Source organism: Pseudophryne corroboree, chromosome 2, assembly GCF_028390025.1.
Source record: "Pseudophryne corroboree isolate aPseCor3 chromosome 2, aPseCor3.hap2, whole genome shotgun sequence".
Lineage (NCBI taxonomy): Eukaryota > Metazoa > Chordata > Amphibia > Anura > Myobatrachidae > Pseudophryne > Pseudophryne corroboree.
Genome location: NC_086445.1, coordinates 840,868,573 through 840,883,787, shown reverse-complemented (window position 1 = coordinate 840,883,787; position 15,215 = coordinate 840,868,573). Strand labels below are relative to the sequence as shown.

The window sequence follows — 15,215 nt, the reverse complement described above, 5'->3', positions numbered from 1 at the left end:
GAAATTATTAATTGTTATCGGGGGGAAACCCACGCATCATCACACATTTTATTTCTCAGATTCAGGAAAACTACAGGTAGTTTTTCCCTCACCGAACATAATACCCCTTTTTTGGTGGTACTCGTATTATCAGAAATGTATAAAACATTTTCCATTGTCTCAATCATGTAACGTGTGGCCCTACTGGAAATCACGGTTGTCTCTTCACCGTCGACACAGGAGTCAGTATCCGTGTCGGTGTCTGTATCTGCCATCTGCCTGACGGCCTATGAGACGTCTGGACAGGCACAAGCTGAGTAGCCGGCTGTCTCATGTCAACCACTGTTTTTTTATATAGAGCTGACACTGTCACGTAATTTTCAACAGTACATCCACTCAGGTGTCGACCCCCTAGGGGGTGACATCACTGTTACAGACACTCTGCTCCGCCTCCACATCATTTTCCTCCTCATACATGTCGACACACACGTACCGACACCCAGCACACACACAGGGAATGCTCTGATAGAGGACAGGACCCACTTAGCCCTTTGGGGAGACAGAGGGAGAGTTTGCCAGCACACACCAGAGCACTATATATGTATAGGGACAACCTTACAATAAGTGTCTATCCCTTATAGCTGCTTATATCTGTTATTTTGCCAAATAAGTGCCCCCCTCTCTTTTTTACCCTGTTTCTGTAGTTGCAGGATGCAGGGGAGATTCTGGGAGCCTTCCTACCAGCGGAGCTGTGTGGGAAAAATGGCGCTGTGTGCTGAGGAGATAGGCCCCGCCCCCTTCACGGCGGGCTCTTCTCCCGCTTTTTACTGGAAAACTGGCAGGGGTTAAATACATCCATATAGCCCAGGAGCTATATGTGATGTATTTTTCGCCAACTAAGGTAAATTCATTGCTTCCCAGGACGCCCCCCCCCAGCGTCCTGCACCCTCAGTGACCGGAGTGTGAAGTGTGCTGAGAGCAATGGCGCACAGCTGCAGTGCTGTGCGCTACCTTATGAAGACAGGAAAGTCTTCTGCCGCCGATTTATGGACCTCTTCTTGCTTCAGCATCTGTAAGGGGGCCGGCGGCGCGGCTCCGGGACCCATCCATGGCTGGGCCTGTGATCGTCCCTCTGGAGCTAATGTCCAGTAGCCTAAGAAACCAAATCCACTCTGCACGCAGGTGAGTTCGTTTCTCTCCCCTAAGTCCCTCGATGCAGTGAGCCTGTTGCCAGCAGGTCTCACTGAAAATAAAAAACCTATTTAAACTTTTACTCTAAGCAGCTCAGGAGAGCCACCTAGATTGCACCCTTCTCGTTCGGGCACAAAATCTAACTGAGGCTTGGAGGAGGGTCATAGGGGGAGGAGCCAGTGCACACCAGCTAGTCCTAAAGCTTTTACTTTGTGCCCAGTCTCCTGTGGAGCCGCTATTCCCCATGGTCCTTTCGGAGTCCCCAGCATCCACTAGGACGTTAGAGAAATTAGAATTAAGCCATGTGATTTTACTGAGAGAATGTAAAATAGTGCTAGACATATTCCTGGGTGGTGCTAGACACGCCCAAAAGGCGGTGCTAAACACACCCTTCCGGTGGTGCACCCCCTAATAAAATGAGCTGCGCACGCCTATGCTCACACAGAGTCCCTTTTGCTCCTGCTGAGATCTGACCCTGCCCTGCCTGCTAACCTTCTGTGCTCCAGATCTTGTCTGTATTGTTTGTTGTATATTACTCCAGCCAATTATCCTGCAGTCTCCAGTCAATTATGTAAGTCTCTACTGCTGGAGGTTTAAGACCCTGTGGCACCCTAAGAACTAGTGTATGCATAATACACTAAGGGAACAACGGGTGGCTGTTGTAGGCAGAAGACCCTCTCTGTGGCTCTAGAGATTTTACACAGTTGTGCTGGAGTTCCATAACACTATGCTATGCAGTACATTGAAAACATCTCAAGATGATATATCCTCATAAAAGAACATTTTATCTACCTTAACTTCACTTTGATCCTATCTACCTACTTCTTTTTTGCACTTTATATTTTCTATATATATTTTTAGTTTTAAGTTTTATTTTATACAAAGTAGTATATATTTAGATTCCTGTATTACTATTGACACTCCAGAAGACCTTTTTGTTCATTTAATAAGGCCATCATTAAACAGCTAATGGGAGGTGTGGTGGTGGTGGTAACACTCCCCCTGCTGTCCATTCTGTGATGCTTTTTCATTATTATTCTGGTTTAAGACATGGCCATAAAACAAGATTCCCTTAACAAGATTTACTTAATTTAATGAACACCCAACATATACACATACATGCATTTACAAAGTTTGGTATTTCTATGTATAAACAACAGTTTGTGAAAACATGATAGTGTTCATTCAGGTGCAAAGCAAGATAATCAAGAGCCCCCTTTATTGCCAATATGTCTACAGCAGTGGTTCCCAAACTGTGTGCATTGGCACGCTGGGGTGCCTCGGGACACTTGTAGGGGTGCCTTGGATTGGTGGTCCAGGACCAATTAAAATTATTTATGGTCAATGTAATAGGCAAAACCAGTGCGGGTGGATGCTAATCATAAAATATGTGGACAAACAGAAGCAAATCCTGTCCGTCACCACACAATTAAACTTATGGATGACAAAAACACAATTTACTTTATTTCATATTTCCTTCTAAATGTCTCAATAAGATGCTTTTGTCCTGGAGGTGCTGTGAAAAAAATTCTGATGCTCTAGGGCACCGTGATTCCAAAAAGTTTGGGAACCACTGGTCTAGAGTAAGATTATAAAAATTAGATAAAAGAGAGTGCAGAGGACACATTTTGGAAAGGTGTTGCTTGTTATGCGCAGGGTTACACAGCTATTTCAACTCTGCAAACTTCATTCTTGCAAAAGCTTTGAGCTAGTGGAGTCTCATCATGTACAATCCAATATATAGCCAGTTTAATTTTGAGAAGTGCATTAGGCAGAAAGTATCACGTGATAAACGGGATCCGGTCTTTAGGTCGACAAGACTTAGGCAGACACTGTCTAGGTCGACCAATATTGGTCGACATGGTTTCTAGGTCGACTGGGACTCTAGGTCGACATGTACTAGGTCGACATGACAAAAGGTCGACATGAGTTTTTTCTAAAATTTTTAACTTTTTCATACTTTACGATCCATCTGTGCCGAGCGCAGCAGCAGTGGACCTTGTCCGCAGCATGGCGAATGAGCCATGCGAGGGGACACGGTGCACTAATTGGGGTTCCCGGTCACTCTACGAAGAAAACAACACCAAAAACTATTAAAAACCTCATGTCAACCTTTTTTCATATCGACCTAGTACATGTCGACCTAGAGTCCTTCTCGACCTAGAAACCATGTCGACCTACTTACTGTTGACCAATAGTGGTCGACCTAGACACTGTCGACCTACGTGTAGTCTATCTAACATACCACACCCTTGATAAACACAGTCCTTGTGTCCCCTCATTCTCATGCAGAGTTTAAGCTGCAGTACTAAAGCTAAACCAATGGAAGGGGTGGTTCTTGTGGAAGGAGATTGGACTTTTCATGCAACATTTCCACTATGACACAGTGCACCTCTCCAGATTTTGCCGCCTGTGCACATAGTTACACCTTGAAAATTCTGAGATATCTTTTAAAACTTGTGTGCCATGCAGTCCATTTAGGAACACAGATGGAAATCAAAGCCTTTGGGCTGTGCATCCAGTGCACGTTGTAAATGAGGCACAGTGTGTTGTTACCTATATACAGGAAAGCTGGTATGTTCCATTCCATGTCATGAACTGTTAAATATTGTTGAAACTATTACATGTTATTGTGTTGCAATCCTAATGTTATTGTTTGTTTGTTTGTTTGTTTGTTTTTATTATCTTGTTTTATTAGTGTTTAAAAAATATGTGAAAAAGGAAATGAAGATGAAACAAGCTAGCTTGGTTTGGAAACAATATGACGCACTTTCCAGGCCAACAATTCTGTTTATTGTGGAATGCATATTGTTTTGATTTAATTGCTGTTTACAAACACTGTGGCTGTTTTCCTTACCGAAAATCAGTCCTTAGTGTGGTTACTGTGGATTAAGTCTGTAATTATCACTCTGTCTATAGGAATAGAAGAGTAAAGCAGACTTACTGTGCATGTATAAATGAGAGCAAACTACTATTTCCCTTGGGGCTTGCTAAGGCTGACATCTAAAAACTAGACATCATTTGGGATGCTGTACAGGACAGCACGTATGTGGAAATAGCAATCAATTGATATATACTAACTTGCTCACTAAAGGTAATACTACATTACCACCATGGAATAATTCATTCAAACATTCAGAGAAAACAAAAAAATGTTCTTTGTGCAGAATGAACTATGGGCCTTATTCAGGTTTCTTAGCAAACCACAAGAGCACACTAATGGGCAAAACCATGTGCACTGCAGAGGGGCAGATATAACATGTGCAGAGAGAGACAGATTTGGGTGGGGTATGTTTAAACTGAAATCTAAATTGCAGTGTAAAAATAAAGCAGCCAGTATTTACCATGCACAGAAACAATATAACATACCCAACTCTAGGGACCAACAGATTCGGCGACCCGTCACTGAGCTGTCTGACCGCCGATATGGCAGGCGGGCGACCCGGCGGGGGGGGGGGGGGGGGGGGCTAGTGAAGTTTCTTCACTCCCCTCGTCACCCGGCTCCATAGCAATGCATGCTAATATGGAGCACATTGTCCATATTCGCCTGCATGTTTAAACGAGCTGGCACCAGCGATGAATGAGCGCCGGGCCGGGCATCGTTCAGCGCTGGTGCCTATACACTGAAAGATATGAACGGTATCATTCATATCTTTCACTTGTATCGACCAGTGTGTAGGGCTCTTAACTCTCTCTGCACGTTACATCTGCCCCACCGGCAGTGCAACATGGTTTTGCCCATTAGTGTGCTTTTTAATTTGCTAACAAACTTGAATAACCCCCTAGGCCCATATATCTGACTAAGGAGTAACAGAAACATAATGAGCCAGAGTTATCAGCTATCGGGTAAGGATGACATTAAGAGAAAGGAAGCATAAACAAGGACAACCATTTACAGGGTATTTGTACAGCTCAAAATTCAGTCCTATACATAAAAACAATCGAAAAGAAAAGTCAGAAACATTAAGGCCAAACTTTAATTAAAATAAAAAGATATGTTACACTTTTTTTTATTGTTTTTATCTACGGATGCACGTCTCCAGGATGAGCTAATGCTGGCATGCCCCTGTCTTGGTTAGTAAAATATTCTTTAGGATCAGATCTATCAAGCAGCTAGTTTTATCATGGCCATGTCATGCTATAGTGTGTGCAGTCATTGTCCCACTGGATTTTACAACCATCCAGATTGTCATCTGAATAATCCCATCCAAAAAACTGATTATAAACCAGGAGAATGACTTTCCTAGCTGTTACACTTGCAATTTAGCTCTATCTCTGAAGTTGTACAAAGGTAAAGGGGAAGATAAAGGGTCAGTTTCCAGCTAATATCTACCTGAGAACAATACATTTTTGCCTGATCTTATGATCAAAGAGATGTTTTGCCACTGCTACATTTAAACTTGACATCCCACCACCTCCTGATCGCATTTTACCCATTGTCAGTGATATCACCTGTTCGTAGCTCAGCCACACAAAATGACTGCCTCAACCGCCTATAGGTAACAGGTGCACTTCCAAATTTATTGTAATTTTAAAACCATAATGACCATAATAATTTGTGATACCTATTCTGTTTCTTTAGCATATCTATGACTGCAAACAGTGATTTCTACCCGGTAGAACAATTCCGACACAATAGACCTCAGGACGAGAGCTCCTGAATTTCAACTCTTCCTTTTCTGTTTTGATTAGGGATTTGATGGAAAAAATGCCAAGTAAATGTCAGTGGAAGCCGCAGAGTGCATAGGAACAATTTGTCATCTGAGCGGTGGGTGCAGGCAGCAGGGAATCCTTTGTAGAAAGCCAAGTTATCTACATGGCAACTGTCCCTGCAGCTGTGATATCCTGGATCTGCAATCTAATTGGGTTCACAGAACCATTTGAAAATAAATGTATTATTAGAAGACTTTACAGGTAACTGTAAAACTGCTGTGATAAATATAATGCACTAGTTATTTCAGCAATAAAAGGACCTTTGATCCACACAAACCTCATCAACGCCTGTCTATTACATATTATGCCAGAAATAAATGACACTTTTCTGAATAGATCTGGCTCTCACGGGCATTGGTATTCCCAAGGCAGTCCTGAATTTTGCTACTGGAAACTGTTATTTGAAAATGCTTACTTTCATGCAGTGAACATTTCTGGGGCTACATAGATATAGCTGGGTTACTGAATTAAGCACTGAGAAGAAAGACATTTATAAACTGAGGAGACTCCATGGCTATTACATCTTTCTAGATGATGTCAATCCTATATGTAGCAGTGTCCTGGATCACCTAAGGAGGACAATTACATATGGAACTATGGAGGTGATTCAGAGACGGACACAGTTGCATCTTTGAACGCAGAGACAATGTGAAAATGTTAATGCTACAGAAAGTGTCTGAAGAAAAAAAAAAGACGCCTCCTACCAGCATTGCAGATCCAGGTGTTGGACCTGAAGACACAGCATCGGATAACCATCACGACCACTGGCGGTCGCACCAATCAGTCATCTTAGTACGCCTAAGCTTACTCAGAATGACTGCTGTAACTCCTCTGCAGGAACCAGGAAATCTGCATAGAAAGACGCAGACCCCGGCCTCGGCACGCTTACAAAATGGGGTAGCCTTCCACTCTCCGCCACCCCAACGGCCGCAGCATGTAAATCATGCTGCAGCTTGGGGGCACTGTGAGTTCTACGCATGCACAAGCCACCTACCATCGGAGTAGTATGAAAATCATTGGGTTTGCATAATAATCTGAAACACGTCCTATATGTGTTCTTACATACTAACATTTCAAGTAAGGGTTATTTGGACAAACGCGAACAAGAGAATCGGGTGTGGTCAAGCACCTCCGAAATGTGGGCCTTAGCCAGTCCCTTTCCCTTCTCCTAAAACCACCTTCTGAATGTTGTGCACACAATAGCAGGACCTGCTCACCACTGATCTGCCCATTCAGGACAAAGCGGAGCCCCCACATAGAAACTGATCTACCTATAGCATGACAATGGGAGGAATATGTGTTCTATATGATTGATCATTATTGGTTGAAAAAAGGTATATGAGAAACTATTATAATGAAATCACCAAACCAATGATGTGAAATATAACTAGTTGTGCAAAGCCTTCCACTCTCAAACATATGTCATTACCTACCATCATAATGTAAATAAACATCCTTTAGCAACTACCAGAACTACTATAGATATTTCAGATACATTGATTTGCGATGGAAGCAAATTTTACATAGGAAACAAAACTATATATATTAAGGCCCAATTAAAGCACATTTCCATTTACACTAAGAAAATTTCTATATTTAATTTAAATTGTGATCGTCATGTGTGCCATATTGTAAAACCATGTCGAGAAAACATATAAAACGCACCAAAATATTATTTTTGTAAAGAATCTTTATGCTGGGTATCTTTCTAAATCAATTCTCTACTGTGACTCCTATCAAGACATGGCACAATGCACAAAAACCTACCCTATATCATCAATGACTAACTGTAACACTGACACATTTCTCTTCTGAGCGGCATATTTTATTCAAAGCAAACATGCCAATCAGTAATATTTGCTGTCGCCCAAAGCTATTAAAATGGTTGATTTGGTACCCACCGAATACATGATTTCCTAAAAATGCTTACTGCATGTTAAATCCTTCAGTAACATAGAATGCATTTTAAGTATCTCTAGGTATTTGAATGTGGAAAGTATGGTAATGTCATAAATGTAAACAATTATCTAGGAACTTTACTAAATCCTTACATGATTAAAAGAATATATAACTGATGTGTAACCAAGCAGGCCTAGCTCGTAATTACTATAAATGAGGGCTTAAAAACACATCATTTACTTTGCTTCTAAGACCCAACACACTGTGCTTACACTGCCACCTGGTGGATAAGGTAAGGATCATACAGTTTGGTTTCTTCACCTCAAGTCTCACTGAACAGAATATTATATTTATTATATATACATGCACCATTTGTATTATAAAGGGATACATTTTGATTTTAAGAAACACATTTCCCTGAGTACAGTATTTTTTTTTTTTTTATTAATGAAAAAACTGTACGCCTGCACTGATAAGGATGGTTTTTATTTTTATTTTTTCACTCAAGATTTAATTTTATTATATAAATGTTTCTTTTGTTTTATATGTAATATCTTGAGCAGATGTTTTACAAACTGAAACAAAATAATCCAATTTAGGCAGCTGCCAGTTACTTTGTGTGTGTGGGGTTTGGGTGTTTTTTTTTTTTTTGCAACAATTTTTCCTGGTACTTGATAGATCACAGATTTATTTCAACTGACCTTCACGTCATCTAACAAAAAATAAACAAATCTCCTAGAATTATAGACAAGCCATTTGCACAGTTGCCCTTACACAGGATGCCTTGTATTTCTGCATATCCCAAGGCAAGGATATTTCACTGGGTTAATATGAAGTGATGCTGCCCTTTTAAAGAGAAGAGAAATACAGTCTGATATATGTACATACCAGGAGAAGCTGGTGACCTTTTATTTCCAGGCTGCAGAGGCACATTGTAAGTCATCACTGTGAGAAGGACTCTGCTATCAACCATCCTATTGTCTAGAACTGCACTTGTCATATCATAGGACAGAAATATACCAATCATTACATTCACACTGGTAAAAACAAGAAACTATTCAAGTTCACAATTGTTGTGACCATTGAGGAAAACTGACCCACTGGCCTATAGACCTGATTCAGAGATGTATGATATTACACAGCCGCAAGGAAGCTGCTGTGCAATACCGTACAGCTAATATGCTAATGCAGCAGGAGGCATCTGGTGTAAATAGACGCCTCTTGCCTGTTTCCGTGATCCGCTGTTGCGTCCCAAGACGCACCATGGGATCACTCTGCCATTACTCAGATTTCCATCTGAGATCCACAGCCAAGGTCAGTAAATCTGCATTGCAAGACGCAGACACTGACTTCAGCACTCCCACAAAATGGAGGTGACACGTCTCCGTTTTAAGTAATGGACGTGGTCACTGCCTTGTCCTGCATATACGCAGTGTTCCCATCATCGGACTTGTACACTAACCACCAGGTTAGTGTGGAAGTCTGAATCAGGCCCTGTATTCCATATTTACTGTAGTTGGTTAATTAAGATGAGTGCCATATGCAAAAGATGCAAATCCTATGTAGTTCAATGCTGTGGTCATATATCAATAAGAAAATGTCTGTAAATTGAAGGCACCATTTTGCTTATTCTCTCTGCTGGTGCAATTCAAGGTAAGCAGCATAACCAAAGATCAGTATGGTCCTTGTCAAAAACTCTGGATATTTACTGCATAGTGCAAATGTACTGTAACCAATAGCAACCAGTCCACAACTGGATTTGCTCTCTATAGTGTTAGATTGGATAGGTAATAAAAGTAAATATTCAATTCATTGACCCAGATTAGTGCACAAGTTTAGTGTATTTGCTATAAACAACCACTGCCCCCTTACTTGTTTCAGTAAGTCATAAACAAAAGATGATTTAAATGTTTAATCAGCGAAAAACCCAATCTCTGCCAATCATGCCACAAACCTGAGAAACACATTGTGTATTCATCAGAAAATTTTCCATAGCATAATCCATTTAACAAATTATAAAGGCGATCTATTAGGAAAATTTATAGCACAATCTTAACAGTGCAACTGGCAAAAGAAATAAACAAGCTGGCAAAATAATTATACAGGTTGAGTATCCCTTATCCAAAATGCTTGGTACCAGAGGTATTTTGGATATCGGATTTTTCCGTATTTTGGAATAATTACATACCATAATGAGATATCATGGCGATGAGACCCAAGTCTAAGCACAGAATGCATTTATGTTACATATACACCTTATACACACAGCCTGAATGTCATTTTAGCCAATATTTTTTGTGACTTTGTGCATTAAACAAAGTGTATCTACATTCACACAATTCATTTATGTTTCATATACACCTTATACACACAGCCTGAAGGTCATTTAATACAATATTTGTAATAACTTTGTGTATTAAACAAAGTTTGTGTACATTGAGCCATCAAAAAACAAAGGTTTCACTATCTCACTCTCACTCAAAAAAGTCTGTATTTCGGAATATTCCGTATTTCGGAATATTTGGATATGGGATACTCAACCTGCAATAGAAGATTATAGGCAAACTAAAACACGTTGGATATGTGGATTCCATTTGATAGAGGTGTATTCGACACCCAAGTTTTCCTGCACCAGTTTGATAGGAACCTCACATCACTAATCTGTGCTCTTAAGTTAATTGGCTCCGTCAATTATCACCCCCCCCCCCCCCCCACTTCATATTCTAATGCTTATTAACACAGTGAACTGGTCACTGCCTCTAACAAGATCAGCACTTATTACCAGTTGCTGTGATCATTCTGCACAATGAGCCCATACCACAAGAACAGTTGATAGTGATACTTGGGAAGGCTGGGTTGGGCCGCTCATTGCCAACTTCTGTTCTGTCATGACCAACTTCAAAAGTGAAGACATTGGGGACTAGCAGCAGATAGAGAATGAATGCACTAAGGTGCTCGGTCTGCCTTATTCTGACACACAAAGCAGCATTTGTCATTTCTAGACAATAAAGAAGTTTTTCTAGTACTTTATTGTTTTTCTCATGCCCCAAGTGAAAGAAAAGGATGGCAAAACAAACTAACGTGAAGTGCAGACACGGACAGTTTCCTATCGGCCCTCCTGCTCCCACCTATCTCAGCAGACATTTTAAAACATTGACCAATAAACTTTTTCTAGTGCTACTGTATATAACAAACGCTTCAAAGATACCTACCATGCGCCACTAAGGACAGACAGCTTGCTTACAACAGCATTGCTTAATTCTCTGCCTACAGTCTTCCTTACACTGTTCTTTATTCCTGTGTCACAGACAGGTATAAGAATCAATTGAGAGAGTAAGGTGAGGAAGCCTGTTGTGGGGAGTCGGGTAGGGGGGGGGGGGGATTGAGCAGCTCTGCGGCCTTAACAGAAATATAGCAGCTGCTGTATCCAGTGAGATAGTGGGAAGCTGTAAAGTAACATTACGTTCTAGCATTTCTTGAGCACTGATGCCAATGATGGATTTAAATAAATGCCAATGCATTGTTATTTCAGTTGTATCTTGAAGTAGTGCTTAGGAGATCATTTTAAATAAAAATGGGGCTAGAAACAGAGAAAACATGGTGGGGGATGGCAGACAATAAAGAATAATAGAGCGGGTAACAATAATGGGACAAAGGACAGTGAAAACATCAGTACTAGAGGGTCTGATTATTGGGAGGTTTATTTATTCACGATATATGTCAAATCAGCATTAACTTTTATATCCCTCACTGCCTGTCAGCACTGATTGTCAGGATATCCCTTGTGGCTCGAGCTGGAGTACAAGGTGAGAGCTTTCACTGGTCCTAGGCAGTGAGCAATGTTCATTTGTAACTTTTGAATAATCAAAATAGATTGGGAATTAGATTATTCATACACAACTTTAGAATTATGGAACTCCATAGCACTCCACCCCCAGTTAATTTTTTTTAGGGAATCTTTTTTAATACAGATGTAGTTATCATAATCAGTTTGACAGTTGAAGCATTATGGAATATCTGGTACAAAACCACAATGAAATTTCCAAATTTACCTGAGTAAAGTATATTCCATCCTGTTTCAAAACTTTCATGCAAAGGTCCAAAATTAACCGCAAAAATTCCCAAGTAGACTCTAGATCACAAAGAAACAATGACAATATGATTAGCGACACAGGAAAGTCAACTTGCTATGATGGTCACTGCTAACACTCATTTGCTGGGATTCATTCATTATTGTGAAATATACAAATGTGTTTTACACATGTGGAGAATCTATGTAATATGCATCAGAGTCACATTAGAAAGCAAGTTGTGCAATATAGTATGCAAGTGTACATATTGGGATGATATCCACACAATAAACACAAGAACAGTTTGAACATTTTTAATCATTTATTCATGCATGTATATGTTATATGTTTTAAATGAGGACAACCTCATATATAGTAATAAAGGAACCAAACCATAAAGTCAGCAAGGTCTGAATACTCGCATTATACATTTCATTGTTGGAAGTGTTGTAACATAATAGGGAACAATGGCACACACATTTAAAACAATACATATAAATAGTGTGGAAAGTAATGTGCTTTTAGTAATAAGGTTATTAATAAGGCACAGTCTACTGCCACATGAATGTTGAGTGAGTTACAGAATGACATCCATGGACCCCAAATAAGAATTGTTAGAGATTGAATTCACTGCATCAGCAATTTATTTACTTCCTTCTACACTACAGTGCAGTCTGCCAAGGGGATCAGTATGATTTACCGACAGCAGCATCCTGGTCGCCAGTATGCCGGCAACGGGGCGAGTGCAAAGAGTCCCCTTGCAGGTTCTATTCACACTCTATGGGTGTCGTGGACAACCACGAGTGGGAATAGCCCCTGTGTGCCGGGATTTCGGCGTCGGTATCCTGACCGCCGGGATCCCGACAGCCGACAAATTAATTGCGTCCCCTGCCAACATAGATCAGGAATGAACAACAGGTGGCCTGCAAGCCTATATCTTATGGTTGAAGCTCTGGAACACGAAGTCTCCCTCCACGCTGACTCACAAATGCTTTATTAATTCCAAGTTAAGGAAATGTAATCATTTATTATACGCATCCAGAGGGATTTAGTAATTAGAACAGTACTTGTTGGTCACTGCTACTCTAAGTAAGGGGTGAGTGAAAGCATGTGCAGAGTCTGTGGCATGTGGGCATACTGTAAATAGGGGATTGGAGTAATATGTAAGAAGTCTAAAAGGGTTTTTTTTAGAAAACATGTGTGATCTGAGGGCATGTGCAGCATTCTGAGTTTAGTTTATGCAATTTACTACTGTTATTAAGGGTTGTGAGAGGCCCTTGAAGTGTACCAGGTTGGCCATAACTAAAATCTTGTGATTGGCAGTGGATAAACTTGATTGGTTTGTTTATTGACTCCAAGATGTTCTGATGCTTGCAAGAGGCACTAAACCCATGTTGTGCTACTGCTCCTGGACCAACAAGTATAATCTTTTGGACTACCCACGTTCCTAGGGATTGAAACCCTATTTTATGCATTCACTCAGGGAGATGGTCTACACGTTCCTGGCTATAGGTAGCTATTGGTGATGTCACTTGTCAAGTTGAGCGAAGCTTTGCTAAACTGTTTGGAAGCCCAAGTTTGTCACTCACCAATCTGGTAGCGGGAAGATGGTATTACATATGGTAAGCTCTCCTCTTAGAAAACAATTACAATACGATTAGAGTTTTTATATTTTTAATACAGGTTGAGTATCCCATATCCAAATATTCTGAAATACTAAGGGGTATATGTAATTAGCGGCGAATCGCGGCAAATTATCGCCGTTTTTAAATTCGACACAATTCGACCGTCCAATTTCGGCAAGTGGTTGCCGAAATTCACCATATTCAATGGAAAACGGATTCGACAGTCCCGCGGGCGAAAAACGGCCGATTTGACGGATTTTGCCGCGATATAAAAAAAACGTGAAGAAACGGGAAAAACCCGAAAAAAAATGGCGTGGGGTCCCCCCTCCAAAGCATAACCAGCCTCGGGCTCTTCGAGCTGGTCCTGGTTCTAAAAATCCGGGGAAAAATTGGACAGGGGATCCCCCGTATTTTTAAAACCAGCACCGGGCTCTGCGCCTGGTGCTGGTGCAAAAAAAACGGGGGACAAAAAGAGTAGGGGTCCCCCGTTTTTTTACACCAGCATCGGGCTCCACTAGCTGGACAGATAATGCCACAGCCGGGGGTCACTTTTATACAGTGCCTTGCGGCCGTGGCATTAAATATCCAACTAGTCACCCCTGGCCGGGGTACCCTGGGGGAGTGGGGACCCCTTCAATCAAGGGGTCCCCCCCCCCAGCCACTCAAGGGCCAGGGGTGAAGCCCGAGGCTGTCCCCCCCATCCAAGGGCTGCGGATGGGGGGCTGATAGCCTTGTCAAAATTGAAAGAATATTGTTTTTTCCAGTAGTACTACAAGTCCCAGCAAGCCTCCCCAGCAAGCTGGTACTTGGAGAACCACAAGTACCAGCATGCAGGAGAGAAAAAACGGGCCCGCTGGTACCTGTAGTACTACAGGAAAAAAATACCCAAATAAAAACAGGAGACACACACCGTGACAAGTACAACTTTATTACACACTGCCGACACACACATACTTACCTATGTTGACACGCCGACTGCCACGTCTCGACTCCGACGATCCGGGGTACCTGTGAAAAAAAAACCACTCACCTGATCCAGTGTCCAGAGATAAATCCACGTCCAGAGATAAAATCCTCGTACTTGGCAAAAAAAAACACGACCACCGGACCGAAAGGGGTCCCATGTTGACACATGAGACCCCTTTCCCCGAATGCCGGGACCCCACGTGACTGCTGTCACTGAGGTCCCTTCAGCCAATCAGGAAGTGCCACGTCGTAGCGCTCACCTGATTGGCTGTGCGCGTCTGAGCTCAGACAGCGCATCGCACAGCTTCCTCCATTACTTTCAATGGTGGGAACTTTGCCGTCAGCGGCGGGGTTACCCGCGGTCAGCCGCTGACCGCGGGTGACCCCACCACTAACCGCAAAGTTCCCACCATTGAATATAATGGAGAGGCTTTGCGATGCGCTGTCTGACAGCTCAGACGCGCACAGAGCCAATCAGCAGAGTGCAAGGACGTTGCACTCGCTGATTGGCTGAAGAGACACTTCTGTGACAGCTGTCACGGGGGTGACTGCATTCGTGGAAAGGGGTCTCATGTGTCAACATGGGACCCCTTTCAGTCCGCTGGTCGGGTGTTCGTTTTGTTGTTTTGACAAGTACGAGGATTTATCTCTGGACCCTGGATCAGGTGAGTATAATTATCTTTTATTTTCAGGTACCCGTGGATTCTACTTGGAGAAGAGGACCGACTGCTTCGTGTCAACATAGGTAAGTATGTGTGTGTCGGCAGATGTG

General features: G+C 41.8%; 1 protein-coding gene across 3 annotated transcripts in view; it reads right to left on the bottom strand.

Annotated features, from left to right (window-relative positions):
* SMS (spermine synthase) overlaps positions 1-15,215 on the bottom strand; it is a 376,994-nt gene that overhangs the window by 126,516 nt on the left and 235,263 nt on the right. For all 3 annotated transcript variants that reach the window (XM_063955771.1, XM_063955772.1, XM_063955770.1), the window contains exon 9: positions 11,835-11,914. In XM_063955771.1, coding sequence (XP_063811841.1) covers positions 11,835-11,914 — 80 coding nt within the window. The remainder of the gene's footprint in view (positions 1-11,834; positions 11,915-15,215) is intronic.